Below are 18,548 nucleotides of genomic sequence, written 5' to 3' on the forward strand. Positions count from 1 at the left end.
TTGGGGGAGCCAGGTGGAAGAAGGATGGAGCCTGCAGGCAAAAGCAGCATCAGGAGGACGTCTCTTGCCGTTCCTGATAGCTAGGCAGCGTCAGGAATGGAAGAGGCGGTTGTGCTTGGTGTGAGCTTCAAGGTCGGGAAGATTTGGACTCTTCAGATGTGGGCCCTGGGAAACTAGGTCTCCCGATACCAAGATGGGAGAAGCGCAGGGGCTCATTTCAAGATGGCGCTCTCCAGGCGGACTCAGAATAGCCAGGATCTGCAACTGCTCGGAGTGGGTGTGCGACACGAGCTTCAGGAGCTGGACAAGCCTGGCATGCCTCGTGGCTCCCTGATGTGGCACTGGGAGAGAAGGGCTGGCCAGCTAGACGGGTGGCGTAAGAGCCTTGCCTGCCCTCCCAGAGGGGTGAGCCAGGGTTACTCAGGAGGAGGGTTCTTGGAAGTAGTTGCTGGACTAGCTTCTGAGAACCACCGTGCGCATGCTCAGACACTCATTCTGTGGGGTGTACAGTGGAGAATAAAGAACTTTTGCCAAGCAATGGTCTGATGCTTTGAATATATGAAGGGGGTAATCTAGCTTTTGACGGGTATGTACATACTGGCTTGGTTCAGACAACACAAGAAACCATTGTGGGGTTTTTTTTAGCACTGTTGGTCCATCGTGTTGTCTGAACCCAGTCATATTTCACCATGGCAGGTTTGGTCTTTGGAAACCATGATAAGAAATGATGGTTTGTTCTATGGTTTCTCTGGATATGGCTTACAGTCTTGTCTGAACCCAGGATCATGGTTTCCACAGTTCTGGAAAAACCGCAGAGTCCCCTGAAAAGAGGTGCAACTGAAGAAGCCATTTCGGCTGTCCAACCTGTGTGTGCAGGCCAATGAGCAGTAGGCAGGCAACAGAGGCAAGGAGCAATGCACCTTGGGAATTTCAGGCACAGTGGCTGATGGGATATGTGGTAACAGCAGGAAGACTGAGTGGGGAGGATGGTAACCATGATAACAGAAAAATCACTTGATTGTCAGGTACACCATGGTAAAAAATACGAACCATGGAAACCATGTAGGGTGACTTGCCATGCTGTGTGAACACTGCAAATGAGACAGATGGTCCTTTAAACAGTACGGGCTGGCTGGGGATGGTGGGGGTTGTAGCACAACGTATGAGAGGGCATGAGGTTGAGGAAGGCTGAATCACACAATGCACTGTCTGCCTGCCATTTTACAAGGCGGTTGCTGAAGTAAATTGGAAACACGAAGTAAGACAATTGCATCTTCCTAGCAGTTTTGTATCCAAAGAGAGTTCTTACCTGTTTTGCTTCTATAGCACAGTAAAGGATACAGCATATAGCAGGTGACCTAACCAACCAGTTTGTAATGGTGGACGGGGTAGGTCTCAGAAACGGATGATTAACGTGAGAATAAGCAAGCATGTCCTTATTTCCATCTGTGGGAAGGCTTCACCTGGTGAATCACTTCCTATCATAGGGTTCCTGCAAGCATGTGACCCCTGGCACCAAGCAGCGCAACACTTAAAGCTTCCAGCCTACCTCGTGAAGGGTTGTTGTTGTGGGGATAAAGTGAGAGGGGAGGGAGAAGAAACCACAGCCTTGAACTCATTGGAGGAAAAATGGAATATTGATGCAATAAAAAATCGCATCACATACCTCTGAGGCATGCTTTGCTTCTATCAGTCGTATAGTGACCATAAGAACACACCTCTGTATAACAATTGCAGTTTATTATATACAAATCCATTTACATGAGCATCCAAGAGTATCTGCTTTAAATTTGCTCTTATCTCAGGCTCATTTTCCAGTGTCCGATCTTCACAGAGCGTCCATTCTCTTAGTGTGATATGAGCGTGCCACCATGAAGAGAACCCTGGAGGCTAGGAGCCTGGGACACTGTTTATGTTGGCTGCAGCTTGTTTGTTCCAGCATCGCTGATCTGAGGTCACGTTCTGTGCTTTGCCTGCAGCGTAGGTCAGTCCTGTACACGATTACTAAGAAGTAAAACTCATTGAGTTCATTTGGGTGCTTTGTAAGTATGAATGCATAGAACTGCAGCCTTGGATTGCTTTTCTTTTTTGTTTACACTTTCTTAGTACAATCCCTTTTGCCCAACTATACAGGGAGTTGGAATAGTGTTATGCCTAACAATTTGCGCTGGGATGTTTGTGGCTTAAGTTTACTTTGCCTCCGTCGCATACCAACTAGGTCGTCTTGGCAGGCTAAATTGTTAGGTTAGCTCTGGATAAGTAATAACTACCAGGGCTGCTGTTGGGACCACAGCAGCTAATGTATGTGAAGTGCATAGCATATTTGACACGTGCTATATAACCACTAAATGTTATTGCACATGGTGGACTCTGAATGAAGCTGTCTTCACGTTTAAAAGTCCTCCAGTGGCATCACTGTTTTATTGCCGACTTGCCAATCCAGCCATATGTCTAGTTCAAGTGAGATTCAAAAGAAAAGGATGGAAGGGAAATTAAATTATGGGTTTGGTTGACCTGAAAGGGATCTCTTGTGCTCATCCAGGAAACAACAGAGACAGAAAATAAATAAGATAAAAATACCTAGCTGTCGCCTATCAAGGTATGTAAATTCCCAGACTTAATTTCTGTTTTTCATGTAGTTGGTTTTAAATGTAATTGGCTGAACTGATCCCTTCTTCTTCCATCTGTCCTCTCTGCAGCTCCGGGATGTTAATTGAACCAGAAGGAGAGGGAGGCTTCTCACCAAGGAATAGAAGGTTGGTTGGATGCTCAACAAGTCTGTATTTCAGATACAAGTCTGTGAGGGAACATGTGGTATTGCAGATAGGTAGGCTCTGTAAGGAGAAAGAGGAGTGATGAAAAAAGCTGCTTGAAAAGTGAGCTGGAATAGAATAAAAACAGAACATCCTAATCAAATATGTGCGTTCCACTCCCAGTTCTCAGAAAAGAGGTGGCACAAGTCCTCTCTGAAGCTAATCTAACATAAAATGCCTAAGATTTTATGCATTCCCCATCTCATATCCTTCGATCAGGAACTAACCTTTTTTAATTTTGCGATTCATTGCACAAATGTACTGCTTTGTTTTCTTTGCATGCCTATTACACATTTTTGCTGTTCCAAGAATGGGATGTTCTGTATCTGTTCTGGGATTCTAATTGATTCTAATGAAGTAGTGAACCTTTCCTTGGAAAAAAAAGGAAGTAGAGCCCTAAACTGGAGACACTAGCTGGGTGAGGTATATGCTGTGTGTCCATTAAGTTGTGTACTTAGTGTTCTGGGAGGTGGCGGGAGGAAGCATGTCCATCCAAGACCATGAAACCACTCCTATTCATAATACAGGTTCAGATAATGCCCTTCCCCACCATGCTAAACTCAGATAGCAATACTGCATTTTCAGCCTTACCATCATAGCAGTCAGGCATCTTCAACACACCATCAAAACATCGACTCTCAGCTTTAAAACTGCATGTCCTGTTCTGGCTTAGGCAGAAAAATGTGACAGTTTCTCCATGATGGACCAGGTGGTCTGGGATTTCATAGATCCAGAGTTTGCGCCCATGGTAGATCATCCTACTCCTCTTGGCAGTGATGGGACAGCGGGCTGGAGAAGGTAAGAAACAAGGTGTATTAAATGAGACACACGCTGACTGGGGTTTTTTTTCTCCATCTGGAGCAGCAAAGTGAAGGGGAGGATGTGACTGTGGGACTGAGTGGTTAGGTTGGTAAAAGATCACTCTGCAAAAAAGGTGGGGGCATTAGAAGGAAGATACCTCTGCAATAGGGCAGTTGGGACCAGCTTCCATTCTCCTGGCAAACGACTCTGTTGGAGCCATCTAAGAAGAAATCCTTTTTGCACAAATAATAGATGACCGTTCCCACCGGGTATTCAGACTGGTGCACAGCTACCAGGGTTGCCTCAGCAATTTGTGGGGGCCGGGAGCAGTTAACAGCTGGGGAGAGAGAAAAGGAGGTTCTAGATGAGTGGATGAATGCAAGTCCACCTGGACAAATGGAAACGCTTTGTAGATGGGCAGGTTAAGGGAGGATAGGGGGGTGGGAGGGCACTTACACGCACTGATGGATGGATGGATGACCCGTGCATGTGTGTGCGGGTGGGATGGTGTGTCGAAGAGAGAAGGACCCATGATTAGGAATAGACATGTAGGTATGGACAGGCAGAAGGATGAATGGATCACTGTTGATGGACAGATCGACGAACCACAAGCAACAGCAAAGTTTGCCCGAACATCTGGCAGACAGAGGCAGCTGCTTCAGGTGGCAGATGCTGGGAGGCAGCGGCAGGCGCTGGCAAGGAGAGCGCTGTGCCAAGAGTCCTGCCCTGTACCCCTAAACTAGTGTTGCACCAGTGTCAGTCTTGAATAAAGTTTCAGCAGCCAGTCCAGTCAAGTTTTGCACATGGAATGGGAGGGAGCGCCATCTTGTTCTTTGCCGTGGGCAGAAAAAATCTGGGACTGGCTCTGAGAGAGAGATGTTGGCCAGCACTTGGCTTTGGTTTAGAGCCAGTGGCATTCTGGTTATCTCTTTGCTGATGTACGTGTGGCACAAGCTACATATCCGGATTCCAAGGGACACAACACTTCTACCTGAGTCCAGCCAAGAGGCTAGAAGGAAGCTAGGTCTCCCCCTTCCCCCTCACCTGGACTACTTACGGTGGCAGGTGGGAGCTGGGTGTGACCATTCTTTATTTTCTTGGCATAAGAGAGAGTCGGCCCCTTCTAGACGATATCTATGAGGAAAGACAGACAATGATGTGGGAGGTAGGACACATTAACCCAGGGGTCTCAAACTCCCGGCCCGCGGGCCAGTTGCCGGGACGGGGGGGCACGGGGGAGGGGCCCTGCGGCCTTCAAAGCGCCGGCAGCACCCGGGCTGGCCGCAGGATGAGCGGCCCACCACCACCGCGGGGGTGGAATACTTGATGCGGCCCAGCCTCACCCAGACTCTACTTCCAGCGGCCCCCAGGTCAGTTGAGTTTGAGACCTCTGCATTAACCCCTCACACTTTCCACCATGGCATTCCATGAACTTGGGAATTCAATAGCCTGAGAGCATCATGCATCCTCCAGGAGAATTCTACATATAATTTGGTTTTATTTATTGTTGTAAGCCGCCCCCAGGCTTCGGCGAATGGGGCGGCATAAAAATGTTTTAATAAATAATAAATAAATAAATAAATAAATAAATAAATAAATTTGTAAGGTTCTATGGTTTTTCCAGAACACCTGCGGGGTCAACAAACGTTATTGATGTTTCAGTAGAGGTTGTGTGTGCTAGCAAAGCACAACCTGCATTTGTGGTAGTGTCCCATAAGATGCTCTTACTTGGTACCTCCAGATATCTGATCCAGTCTGGGGAGGCCAGAACATAAGTCCTGGTCAGAAATGGATTGTAGAAAGGAACAAGAAAAGCTGGATTTGTTGGATCACTTGAGTACAGAGAAGAGATAACAGGGCATTTCTCTGTTGATCGGGACTTCAGTAAGAAACTGAAGATGCAGTGTCGAACTCACCCATAGTTACACCAGTAACGAACTCTCTTCCCTGTGTTGTAGGGTCCCCCTTCATGGAATCCATTTTCAATCTCCGGTGGAGGTTTGCAGAGGGATGGGAGACGAAGAGCATCTGGGAAAGAAATGGCAAGGGTGTGTTAAGTCCAGAGGATGAAATATTGGGTGGTCATCGGTCATTGGGTGGCAGTGATTGTTAGGGATTGACTGAAGGTGTTAAGCAAGAAGTGGTTATGAGACCGGTCCCACTGGGGCTTTACTGATGGTCCTTGCAGGAGATAGTCGATTACCTTCACAGGGTGCTGTAAAACTCCACTTCCCATCTCCTTGGCAACGGCTCACTGCCAGCTCCTGGCCCTCGGCCATTCTAAATCCAGGCACGCACCTCACCTCCCTGAGGGCCCCAAACATGTAAGAGTCCTGAACCAGGCGTGTCTCAGCATTTTCAATCGTCACTGGCCACGGGCAGCTCAGGCCTAGGACGAACACACAAAGGAAGACGGTGGTGAGGAGCAAGGCTCCTGGGTTTTGTCAGTGCGTAGGGGATGTGCAGAGAGGGGCCCAGCTCTCTTGAGTCACACTCTCCCCGCCCAGATGGAGTCTTCAGATCCTGGGGAGGAGGCAGAGGGCAGAGGGTGGGAGACGACTTTGCAGTGCTGAGGCTACTGCGTGAAGTGTGAGGAGCAGCTTGCCTTGGAAAAGGAGGAAGGCATGTCAGAACAGGGTGGGGTGGAGACAGAGAGGGACCTTGACCCTTTGGAGAGGCGACAGGCAAAATGACTGGACCACTGAAGCAGCGTCCAAAATTCCCACCATCTGGCCCTCAAGCCGCAGGAGCCACCCTGAGGGTGGAGTCGGAAGCTTTTCTGAAAGGGAGGGAAGGAGGGGATGCTTCAGTTTTGCTTCAGCTCTTCACATGGGCAGATGCTGCTCCCACATCTTGTCCAAATCTGCTGGAGGGGGAACAGCAGGGTGTTCAGAGGTACACCGAAATGGCATTCAGAGGCTCTGCACCTGTGCGCCAGCCAAGGTGCCTCCATGAGGCAGGAGTTCAGCCGGGTCTCCCAGCCATGTGCTGCAACCTTCCCTCTGCTCCCTGTTCAGAGCATCTCCATTGTTGCTTTTTTTTCGCATTATCTAGGTGGCCTTGTGGTATAGCAGAATAGCAGAAATGCACAACAAGAGATTGAGTTTTCTTTTGCTATCAGACATAATATCTCATTTTCCTTAGTCTTTAAAAAAAAACCTTGCAGAGTGCTTTCTGTGAATATAAGTGAAGGTGGAGGGTCATGATATCATCTAAAGAACCTGTAAAATGTGAGCAGTGAATGAACAAATGCCTCATATAGAAAAGCTCATATAATTTTAGAGGGGACATGTATCTAAGTGACAGCTTCCTCGATGTTTAGTTCTCCCGTGTTTTCCCAATGCTTCTTCCATTTTTTTCTTACAGAGGGAAGAAAAGTCAGAATTGTGCCCAGTGTCTTTGGGGTGTTAATGCTAAGGGACTTGGAGATTAGGGAAGAAAAGTCAGAATTGTGCCCAGTGTCTTTGGGGTGTTAATGCTAAGGGACTCGGAGATTGTCTGGGAAGTGAATATGTGAATTGTCATAGAAAAAATGAGGGTAGGAAGGGGAGAGAAGGACCTGGAAACTACAAATCATAGGTTCTTATGGAATGGGAAATGAAGAATATAGAATGTATGGTTGACATGTTGGAATAAACAATGAATTTTTGGCAACTATATACTGGTGTTTATTTAAAGGAAAGTCAGGAAAAACACGGAAGCACTTGAGCACCAGATTTCTCAGGGGAGGAATGGTGTTAGAATGAGAATTAGGTAGTTAAGTTGAGGGAGTTGGAGCTCTTTATACCTACCAGAAGGGATGCAGCTCAGTCCACAGTTCCCATCACAGACACAGCTCCTGCTTTTAGAGCACTTCTGGAGTTTGCAGCTTTTCTGGCACTTGTGTCCTGCCAGTGCTAAAGGGTTCTTCTTCCGGGATGGACACTGGGAATCAGTTCCATTCTTGGCTGGAAAAAGAAGAACCTATGGATGGATTCTTATAAATGGGGTGGGTCACTGAGATACGGAGGTAGGGCCGCTGCATATATTGTTAAAAAGCACAGCATTTCACAGTGAAAAATGTGGCTGCAGTGGGAAAATGTAGGCAAAGGAAGAACTGCCTCTCCCAGCTTGGCAACATGGCCCAAGATGTTTCGTCCCCTATAAGAGACTATATAAATGGCATCTGCTTGCAGGGTAAGACACACACACACACACACACACACACACACACACACACACAAGCTAACTGACAATGGGCTGTTCTTTAATGTTGTTCCAAAACCTCCTGTGCTAGAGGCTGTCTCAAGATAGGCCTAGTCTTGTGCTTCCTCCCTGTGCAGTGATGGAGAGAATATCTCTGTCTTGGCTCGTTTCCTCCTCGTGAGCTTCCTAAATGTCCCTCTGCCGAACCTCATTTTAAAGCTGCGCCTCATTACCCTTGCAATGACTCTGATGCCTGCCGTGCGGGCCTGTTCATTTAGGTTTGCCTGCACGAGAAAGATGTCAAACTGAACCTTAATCTGAACCGAAAACCAAATCGAGTCTTTATTTTCCCCAAATTGTAACAAAATGTGAACTATTATTTCAACAGATCTGTCGAACCTATGCTGGAATGCAACATACAAAAATGAAGTTACTGGTTCAGAATAAACATTTGACCTTACAACACCACAAAATATATGGTAGTAGCTCTGCTGGCAACAACCAGAATGAATCTCTTCTGTATTTTAACTAAAACATTTCCATGCGACCTTTCATCAAATCAGGTTCCAGTGCTGTCTAAAACCACGCAGGTAAGAAATTATTTAAAGCCTAATACAAGGCAGTAAAACATTAACACCGAACGACCATAATACAAACCAGAATACTAAAAGTTATGAAGCAGACTGAAGGATTATCAAAATGAAATTGCTCACTTAGGGGAAAATATCTTAATTGAAAAAGCAAATCACAGTTACACCTTTATAGACAAGGGCATTCAAAGCTAGAACGCCACTGTTGAGCAAAAACACCTCTCCATTGTTATTACATAGCATAGTTTTATTGGAGTGGGGCCTTGGCAGAATATTTTAAGGAAAAAAAAGTCTGGAAACATTTTATATATCTTGGGGCTGCTTAGAAAGTGGGCTAGTTGAGAGCTGGGAATATCCGATGGGGATGGGGAGGAAGAGAGAAATGGCAGGAATGCAGTGGCTCTCAGGCTGCATCACATCATCGGTCCACGTAGCCCTGTATTGTCAACACTGGCAAGCAGCAGCTCTTTGAGTTCCAGAAGGCATTTTTCCAGTGCCGGGGAACAAACCTGGAACTTTGTATATGCAAAGTACAAGCTCCATCATGGAGCTATGGGCCTTCCTTCCAAATGCCATAGCATGCTGGGGAAAGCCCCTGAAGGTGTGGGATGCTCTGCCCCTTAAGCTGTGATGACCAGAAAGGGCTGGGAGCACATTTGCAACTCAAGTAGCAGTCATGAAAGCAAGCAGAAACGGCTGGCAAAACAAAGGCCTGGTTTGCATGTACTGGCAACCCATGGGTGGGTTGAACCATGGATTGTCAGGCCAAGCCACAGCCAAGGACTGTGCTGTGTCCTGCAAGCTCATCAATTCTGCTTTCACTTAACAACTCAAGAATACCTAAGGTTTTTTGTTGGGTTAACTCTGGGTTGTTTAACCCCTAAACAGCTCAAGAGTTACCAGGTTTGCAGGGCATGGTAACATCGCAGAAACATGTTCCTGGGTTGTTAAGGGAAAGTCGAAGTGACAAGAGCATGGAAGAGTTGCTCACTCTGCCCCACTAGATAAACAACCAAGGAATTGTGTAAACCACACAATTGTAGATTGGAGAGTTGGCAGAGGGAACCGTTTATCAAATGTAGGATGCACTCCTATGCATGTTTAGACAGAAGAAAATTCTGCAATTCTCAGCTAACTGGCTGGGGATGCTGGGAGTGGTAGAACTTTTTTGCTGACAAATCATGTACCTACTGAGTATTGACATAGCATTATAGAAGTACTTGGAAAACTGTCATTAAGTAGCTTAATGCTTATTTAATAAGTACCTTATTAAATTTTATGCAAACTGAGACATGCAATAATTTTATCATTACATGCAATGCTTTATACCTCACTTTCTTTTCAAACTTCACCCTACCTAGTTAAAAAAATTAAAGCCCAACATTGACTGAACTTTTCAAAGGTTTCAGTTTGTGTATTTCAAAACTGAAAATTCTTCTTACATGGAATTCTCATAGCCCTATTGGGTTGGGAGTAAGGGAATCTACAGACTTGAGATCTTCCCATTTCCACGTATTGCATTGTTTAGTTTTTTAATAGAAGAACATTGCTATCCCTCATGGGGGAGGGGTACTGATCAATGCTTGCAGCTCATTTGCACCTAGAGTTTAAGACTGTACCCTGGCCTTTACAGAGAACCCAACATGCCTGGCTTCCTGTAATTCTTTAGCACAAGCCCTGGTAGGATTTAATAGCTGGTGTCTAGTTATCTAACACAATGTATATGAAGTTACAGCTTTGTATTTTCAGGGCATAACTACATAACTATCCAGTCAAGGGCAGTCTGGTCTAGTGAGCTCCCTTTATGCTGAGGGAGCCCCTGGTCCATCTATCCTAGTGTTGCCAACACTGACTGGCAGCAGTTGCTCTTTGGGATTTTAGGCAGGATTTCCTTTCCTGCTTGGAGATGCAGAGGATCAACCTTGGATCTTCTGCTGGTGCTCCTGAGCTATGAGGGTGTGGCTGGTTGAGAAACCCTGGGAAAGGCAGACTGGAATCCCAGGAGAACTGGACTTAGCTCCTTGGCTTGAGAGTCCCCAGCCCTGTGCTTAGGTGTTATGTCTACAACTCTGTGAGCACGACAGCAGTGGTTGCTAGATCCTTAAGTAGAAGCAACACCCATGTTAAGTTTGTACCTTACCTATTTTGTGTATGGAAAGCGGTGGGGTTCAGAGAAAAAGTCTTTGGTTTTTCAAAGAAACCTTGAGAGAAGTATTCTCTTTAGCACATGATCCTTTCCTTCTGTTCTAAACTTAAATGAGAAAAGAAGGCTTGTGCTGCTTCCAGTGACCACCAGGTGGTGAAAATATTCTTGGTATTCCAGTTTTAGCTAGTTCTGCAAGAAATGGCACCTATCTGCGTATGGCTACAAATATATTTGTTTATGTATTAATTCAGTGCTTCAGTTTGCATGACTCAAAAGCCCCAAGTGAATAGTAATAAATTCAAAGGTACTGGCCCGGATTATACTGCACCTTTCTATGGCTTTTAATAGTAAATCGCTTCTGGAAAAAATGTAAGAAACAAACACATGAAATGAAATGAAATAAAAAGCATAGTATATCAAATAATCACACAAATAAGTAAACATAACAATCACTAAGCAGCTCATAATCCTGTCTGTCAGTCGTGCAATCTGTAAAAAAGCTGGTGCAAGCATGAAACTAAGTGCGTAGCACACAAATGCTTATTCTGATGATCTGCAAAGTGAGTCTCGGTTGTAACATTTGCTTTGAACAAACCCACAAATGAATTGCAGTAGTGCTATAGCCATTCCGTAATCACATTATTTCAGGGAGCACTCCCCACTCCAGACATGCTAGCTAGCTCACTGGGGAGGAACAAGGAATAATGTTTTCCCAGGGTGGGTGTGTATGTACATGTGTGTGCATGTGTGCACGCTTTTATCCCAGGGAAAATGTGCTAGCCCTGAAATAGAAGTGCCACAGCAAAGAATAATGTCTGGATCTTTCTCAAACTCATTAACTATTGGGCAGCACATTAGTAACAACTGTGCCTATACGGTGCTTTTAAAAATGATGACTCGGAAAAGCACCATGAATCTCTTTCAGGATGGATGAATGCACTGATTTAACTTAAAGCAAGATAGGCAGAGATAAATGAGGCTTAAACATTTTAGGCTTAAACATCTCATTTTAGAAATTAGAAGTGCAGTCGTGCACACGTTTAGAAGAAAGGCCTACAACTCCCAGTGTGCCACAGCTGAGCATGCTGGCTGGGAAATCTGCACCTTTTCCCCCGCCCGAACATGCATGTGATTGCCCACAGAACCGATGGATGGATGCATGCATGGATGGACGGGTGGAGAAAGAGAAAGGGTGCGTGAGGGAAGAGTTAGAAGGCATGTTGCTGGAAGCCAGGAAAACATTAGAAAGAAGGCAGCCTAGCAGTTTTACCCAGTGCCTAGTGTGTGGGACTGTGACCTAGGTGAGCTCCTCTCATTTCTAGGCTCTTTCTGAATAGCCTGAATTTTCTGTCTGTCAAATGGATTGAATAGGGACTCAGCGGTTATAAGGTAAAGGTTCATAGTTACATATCCTGAGTGTTAAATTTGGATAGACTATACATTGGAATCTATTGAAGGGTTTATCAGGGTGGAGCATTTTAGGTAGAGAATTTTAAAACGCGTGTATCTATGGACAGAAGTTTGGAGATACAGCAGATCTCAGAAACTTGACTTCTTAAAATATGTGTGGGAAACTAATAAGCCTTTAAGAATAAATAACTGGATAATCCTGTGTCTCTACAGCTGTTCCCTATAGAGCCCTGACATGTTTGCATTCTGTGATTCTGCCCAAATACAAAAATAGCTTAATAGAAACATACCTGGAACCTTGAGTCTTGAATGAAAACAGGATTAGGAAAAGTGCATGAGCATCAAAGAAAATGAACTGATAATAAATCCTCCTTCTAATTTATTCATCCTATGGTGGGACAAGGTGGCCTGTCATTTCTTTTTCTGCCTTGTTTAGCAAAGTGCAGCAGATGGGCCTGGCATTCTGTTGCTCCAAGTGGATGAGCAACACAATCGGAGACCTGTGCTCCAGGAGTCTGCACAACCTCACAGCTGATGCTGAGATATGCTGCTTTTGCAGAAGCTACTAAAAATATTATGGGCAGCCTGGATTGGTGGGGATGGTAACGTGAGAGCCAGTGTGGTGTAGTGGTTAAAGTGTTGGTCTGGGGATCCAGGAGGTCTGGGGTCTAGTTGTGGGCCCTCACAACTTGGCCCTCAAGCTCCACGGATGACTTTGGACCAGCCAGGAAAGTAGTCAGCTCAACCAAATTCACAGGGTAGTTGTTGTTGTGAGGGTAAGATTGAAAGGAGAAGGAGAATTGTGTTCCTTGGAAGGAAAATAGGTGGGGTACAAATAAGGAAGGATGGACGGACAGACGGACGGACGAACTTGGGCTGGGAATGGATGGTGGTGGACACACAACGTATCCACAGTATGGGGCAATGGATCATTGATTGATAATGGAGTGTCCACTTAGCATGTCGAAGGTCTCTGGCATCCTCAATCAAAAAGGGATGGGCTGCTAGGGATAAGCAGCTACCCAAAACCCTAAAGATCTGCAACCAGTCAGACTAGACAGGAGAACATTCGGTAGATAAACAGGGTATATAATATTGTTTCTGATGGAGTAACTTGTGAAGGGGCAGAGCACTGAATTTGGGAAGGTATTTGGGAAGGGGGAGGTGAAAAGTCAGCCGGAAAGACTGAGAGCAGAAAAGGGAGAGGGGATTATTGGGGCTCACCTTCCACTTCTCCAGATCCTTCTGAGAACAGGGAAGAAAAGACCACCAGCAGCAGAAGCAGCAGAGAGGCAAACCTGGCCATTTTATCAGGTGTGCACACAGCTTGAGCACCTGGGTTACACCCAGTCTTGTTCAGGCAGGACTCCTGGGTTCTCTGGGAGAGAAGTTGTGTTCACTCTGTTATCGGAGAGTTCAGGAGTGGGGTCAGCAGTTCTGTTCTGTATGGAAGACAGCCGAGGGGGTGTCTGTGTGTCTAGGCAGAGGGTGAAGGCCCCAGATTCTTGGGTTCTCTGGGATTTGTGGCTGAAGGTCTGGAGGGCTGGCAGCTCCTAGGTTCTGCCTTGTGGGTTGGGGCAGTCTTATAACTGGGGCTTAGCCATCCTTTAGAAATCCCTCTCACAGTGTGTGTCCGAAAGTAATTCATTAACAAGACTGGGACAGGGGCCCTGCCAAAGGGCAGGTTGCTTCCACAAGAATTGTCACAGGGAACTCTGAACTCGTAAGTAAGAAAACAGGCTCTCTTCAGAGTGCCAGGATATGGCGATGAACCTGAGAATCTTCACCCACCGTGAATGCCAACGCAACGCTGCCCATCTCATCCCTGCCTCAACCCCCTTCTTCCTCAGCGGGGAAAAGCACTCTCAGCCTACCCACTCTGGATTTCACCGTTTTCCCAGAGAATCCTGACATCTCAGCTCCCTGGTCTGACTTTCCAAAAGAATACCTGTTATTCTCTCTCAGGAGACCCTCTTAATATCTTAGCTTCTTTCCCAACCCATCATTGCATTCCCTAATTCCTTTTAGGATTTGGTTTCTTCTGGAAAGCAGAAATGGAGCGGGCAAGGGTGGGAACCAGGATGCTTCTCTGAGAGGGCAGTAAAAGTGAAAAGGGTTAAAGCAGCAGGGAGAGCCCTCCTTGCTCTTGGCTTCCCAAAAGCCGTTTTTTCCCAGTGATTCCTCTTTAAACTCTGACTCCTCCTCCTCCTCCTCCTCTGCCTCAGCCTCCCCCATCCAAATCTCCCTGCGAGAGAAGCAGGCACAGCCCAAATCCACAACCTGTTTGTTTCTTCCTCGCTTTCATCCTGTGGAGCGGTTGCTGAGCCTCTCGCCTCGCGCGCTCGCCTTCCAGCTTCGGCTTTCCCAGTCTCTCCATCACCCTCTTTTTCTCCTCTTTCTTGCTTTCTCTTACTCCACTCACTGCTTTCTCGTCCTTCTGTCCATCCACACCTCCTCAGCTTCCCTCCACCTTCCATCCCTCCCTCCACATCCCTTTCTCTCCCCACCCATCCTCTTCTCCTGGTCCTGCTGTTCTTGCCTTCTTCCAGCCCTTCTCCACTTCCCTCGTCTCGCTGCCGCGCGGCCGGCCAGCCAGGCGCCGGGGCGCCCTCGACCTCGCCCCCCCGCGCCCCCACCCCCTTCTCCAGCTCCAGGATCCTTGCCCAGGCCACCCTTTTCCTGCTTCTCCTGCCCTTCCTCTGCACCCCACATCGCCCCCTCCTGAGCACCCTCCCGTTCGTGGGTCAGGGCACGGGGCTTCCCCCAGGGGGCACCATGGCGCTGCTGAGCTCCCCCACCGAGACCGAATGCTTAACCAAGCCACTTTTCTGCCGCAAGGGGGCGCTACGCCAGAAGGTCATCCACGAGGTGAAGAGCCACAAGTTCACCGCCCGCTTCTTCAAGCAACCCACCTTCTGCAGCCACTGCACAGACTTCATCTGGTGAGAGAAACCTAACCCCATAACCTGCCTTATTTGTTCTGTCTCCCCACCCTTTTTTGGGGGTTTGACCGCATTGCCCATTTATTATTGCTCATACATCTTCGTGTCCTACATTCGATAACCCTGCGGTCCTGTTACTCTACCTCATAAAGCCTTATACTGTGTTATACTCAAGGCTGCCTATGGATTGCGATTCTGACCAGGTGCAGAATGAGTCCAGAAATTGGTAACAGACTCTCAATGTTCATTTTTTAAAGTAAGTTTCTAGTCCTCTTGAACATACGTGGTGAAATCTCTAAAATTGGAGTGATGCTCAGTAGGATTTCTAGTGATCAGGAGACAAAGGTTTGGTGTCATAGGTATTTCCTTGCTCTTCTCCATAACAGATGAAAAACAAAATAAATATGGGCAAGTCATTTAATTCATGGTTCCTTGTTGGAATATTTCGGAAAACCTGGGCAGAAGTGTTTACTCATAGCTCATCCCGAGTGGTCTCCCTGTGGGTGCTTCCAGATGGATGGCTATTAGCACCTCAAAACAAAAGACATTGTGCAGCTATTACCTCTTCTTCCTTAACCAATTTCTTGTGATAGGAAATAAAGGCAGAACAAGCAGTGGGAAAACATGGGAGGGTTACCAGAGAAAGACAATGATATCTTGATCCCTGTAAAATTCTATGAGCAATGCAGGGCATAGTGCATTAAAATTCTCATCTGGAAGCACCCAAGTCCAGTACTTATCCCCCTTGACCATCAGGGGCTCTAGAAACAAGCCCTTCCAAGAAGGGAATGGGTTCTTAGTTTGCCCCAAGATGCCTTCACTGATGGGCAAGGGGTACAAATGGAGGGCTTCACACCTGTAAAGCTGTAATCACTGAGTTATTTCTCTCTGTCCTGGAAGAGACCCCTTGTCCTTCAACTGTGTTACTGTATTATGTTTCTGTAGTCCAACAAATCCCAACCTATACAAGAAGGTATAACCCTCTTGCCCTGATCTTTCACAGTCAATCTTCTTAGCTCTGTCTCTTGAGTACTGGATTCCTCGACCTATAATCTTGTAGTTCATTCATTAAAACAACCCCTCAGCCCCACTTCACTGGCCCACTATGCTGTTTATCCCTGTGGTCCCCTAGATCTTGTGGTATGCTCTGGCCTTGTTTCTTTTTCACAGTCTGTGACCTTGTGTGCTTCTTTTTTACCCCATATGGAATCTTGGCTTTCAGCCGAGAGCATCATAGGCTGAACTGTGTGTATCCTCTGTCTCCCCCAACCACTTCCTTCAATCAAATGTCTGCTTCCAGGGAATGAAGTTACGCAATTGGAAACTGAATGTTTCAGAATATATTATGCAAATTATGTATATTTGGGTAAAATGCCTAGTTCTGGATAATTCATCTTACTTTCTGTGATTCAGCAGTGGAAATTATTCAGGGTTTTCTGTGACAAAGATGATGAATGAATGGAGGGGAGGGCATGGAAAAGTTGCAATCCATAATAATCAGGGCTAGAAACTTGGCATTTTGAAATGAAATATGTGATTCTCGGGATGCCAGATTCCATACTAGAAATAACTCTGAATGCATATAGTGATCCTCTCCAGCATTCAAAATCCTCACTCTTCTTGATCCATAATTTGGAATTTTGGAGGGGGATGTTGAGGGGACTGCCCTAGACTCTAGAAGACACACTGTACTAGCCAGGGATTCTCTAGCTCTAAAGTGTTATCCCTGATTATGCCTTTCAGTTTGAGATGTCTTTTTCCTGGTTATCTCCCCTTTAGGATTTTTGTGTGTAGTTCTAGGGCTGAGAAGCACTCAGTTGTGATGAAGTAACTGTTTGTAACTTCTCTCAGATGGGAGACTATCTCTCTATTCAAGACAGCAGTGGTGAAAAGCAAACATGCCAAAGGACTTGATGAAATCACAATACCATCATGGATATCTTGTTATTTTTAAAAATACTGTAAATATTAAATATGGAGTTTGGAATACAACTCCCTGCTGCCAAAAATTTCTTAGAGCCCTTTAGTATTCCTACATGGTAATTTCAGATTTCAGAGTGGGTGTGACAGATAAATCAACAACACCATCCCTTATATTTTTTAAGAACAATGTACCATTGTTATATCTCCCCCACACCCTGCCTCTCTCTCCCTCCCTTTTGGAAAGCATACTTGGGGTTCCGTTTTGCTGCCTCCAGAAGCTCCTGTCCACAAACATATTTCTCTCAAATGCGATCTGGAAGGCAGCAGAAATGATGGAAATGTGTTCTGCCATGCAGCTCTGCCATCTCAAAAACAAAATCAAACCAAAATACCCCCTAATGGCAAACTGCACGTAATGCGCTTTCTGTTTATTATGGCAGGGGTCCTGAAACAAAAACAGTCCATTAAAAATATTAGCAATGGACAGGTGGTAAACCTGTAGCTGCCAGGATCGCATTGGAATGACTTTCAGGTATGCAGAACAGTTGGCTAGCTCTGCAAAGATGAGCAGCCCCACCTCTGCACCTGAGTGGAGAACAGAAGGGGATGGAGCCGAAGGAGGAACAGTTTCCCTGGAAAATGTCAGGGAAGAATGCCTAGTTGCTAAGCTCTCCCCTTAGTGCTCTGCTGTCTCAGCACACCCCTCCCTGACCATCCCTGCTTCTCCATCGCTGCCCTGCTCAAAGATCTCGTGCTCCTACAGACAATTTGCCTTCCCCCGCCCCCTTGGTGCCTCTTTTGCATGCAAGGCCTTCCAAAATGCTACTCGCTTCTGTCAAATCATGTTTTAAAAAACATATTTTCCAAGATGCCTAAAGGAAGCCTTAGCATAGCAGTGCCCCTCCAGAGGTTGTTGACTGCAACTCCCATCATGCCTGTCCTTTGGCTGTGCTAGCTGGGGCAGAGAGGATGTGGAGTCCTCTAGCCTGCTATAATATGCATAACACAAGTTCTGTCCCAGTTGGAGTGAGAAATCGAAGGCCCCAGAACACGCTGGAGTATACGAATCTGGGCATGTGGGCAGATGTCCCAAGCGCAGGCAATTCCCCGGCATCCACACACGGAAACCTTATTTGCCCTGCTTTCTGCTTTAGCTCGATGGGCTTGTGAGGGCTGGCCGGAGTGAGGTGGCAGCAAGGAGCTGGGAGGATAGAGGTGTGTGTGCCGTGGCACAGACAGCTTCTGAGCTAACTTAGTGCTGGCTTCCCAGCCTGGTACCTTCCAGATGTGTTGGACTACCAGAATCCCCCAGCTGGCATGTTTCCATGTCAGGCGGTAGGCACTGCCCTGGCTGTGTGAGAGTAAGCTGCAGCTCCCGTTCCAACCTCCTCCTCCTCATTGTCCTGGCAGCTCTGTGCTCTTGTCCTCCACGTGCATCAGACTGCCTTGGGCTGCCCCTGGAGGCATCCATGCCTGTTTACCAATTTGGGCTGCACCACCCCCCTCCCCATGGGAACGCCCCAACAGCAGCTTTAGATCTGGATGCCACTGCTAATAATGATGCTCAGAATTGATAAAGCAGGCGTGATCAGGGAATTGCCTGCAACAAGACACCCGAGGGGGCTTAAAAGGCTTTGAGAAGGGATTAGAGAGCCAGAGGGGGAGGGTGTCAGCTACACAAAGGCAGCTAACCTGCAGGTCTGTGGTGCAGAGGACAAATACTCAGCCTGTGGGTGAG

General features: G+C 46.6%; 2 protein-coding genes across 12 annotated transcripts in view; one reads left to right on the plus strand and one right to left on the minus strand.

Moving 5' to 3' along the window:
- Positions 1 to 18,548, plus strand: part of PRKCG (protein kinase C gamma) — a 106,685-nt gene that overhangs the window by 40,694 nt on the left and 47,443 nt on the right. For 2 of the 11 annotated variants that reach the window (XM_044447750.1, XM_044447746.1), the window contains exons 1-5: positions 1,847 to 1,984; positions 2,543 to 2,599; positions 2,700 to 2,756; positions 3,487 to 3,611; positions 8,188 to 8,389. Coding sequence is in view for 9 of the 11 variants with exons in the window: in XM_044447746.1 (XP_044303681.1) it covers positions 8,276 to 8,389 (114 nt within the window). In the remaining 2 variants the exon portion in view is untranslated. Of the gene's footprint in view, positions 1 to 1,846; positions 1,985 to 2,542; positions 2,600 to 2,699; positions 2,757 to 3,404; positions 3,612 to 5,247; positions 5,663 to 8,187; positions 8,390 to 14,705; positions 14,888 to 18,548 lie in introns of those variants that run through there. The other 9 variants (XM_044447740.1, XM_044447743.1, XM_044447745.1 and 6 more) reach the window with 9 other exon arrangements.
- Positions 1,722 to 14,370, minus strand: LOC123032106 (beta-2-glycoprotein 1-like). The gene is made up of 8 exons (XM_044447754.1): positions 13,170 to 14,370; positions 7,406 to 7,561; positions 5,818 to 6,003; positions 5,531 to 5,642; positions 4,672 to 4,748; positions 3,772 to 3,951; positions 3,405 to 3,602; positions 1,722 to 2,834 (listed from the first exon to the last, which is right to left on the minus strand). The coding sequence occupies exons 1-8, from the start codon at positions 13,249 to 13,251 to the stop codon at positions 2,770 to 2,772; spliced, it is 1,056 nt and encodes a 351-aa protein (XP_044303689.1). The 5' UTR covers positions 13,252 to 14,370; the 3' UTR covers positions 1,722 to 2,769.

Source organism: Varanus komodoensis, unplaced genomic scaffold (genome assembly GCF_004798865.1).
Source record: "Varanus komodoensis strain SLA01 unplaced genomic scaffold, ASM479886v1 scaffold53, whole genome shotgun sequence".
NCBI lineage: Eukaryota > Metazoa > Chordata > Lepidosauria > Squamata > Varanidae > Varanus > Varanus komodoensis.

What these genes read in the sequence shown, in the direction of transcription:
- LOC123032106 (XM_044447754.1), bottom strand. Translation starts at nt 13,251, where the DNA reads ATGGCCAGGTTTGCCTCTCTGCTGCTTCTGCTGCTGGTGGTCTTTTCT. An exon ending in ACTGAGCTGCATCCCTTCTG is followed by an intron (nt 6,004 to 7,405) that starts GTAGGTATAAAG and finishes TGTTCGTCCTAG; the next exon opens with GCCTGAGCTGCCCGTGGCCA. An exon ending in CCCAGCTCCCACCTGCCACC is followed by an intron (nt 3,952 to 4,671) that starts GTAAGTAGTCCA and finishes CTCTCTCCCCAG; the next exon opens with CTGTTAACTGCTCCCGGCCC.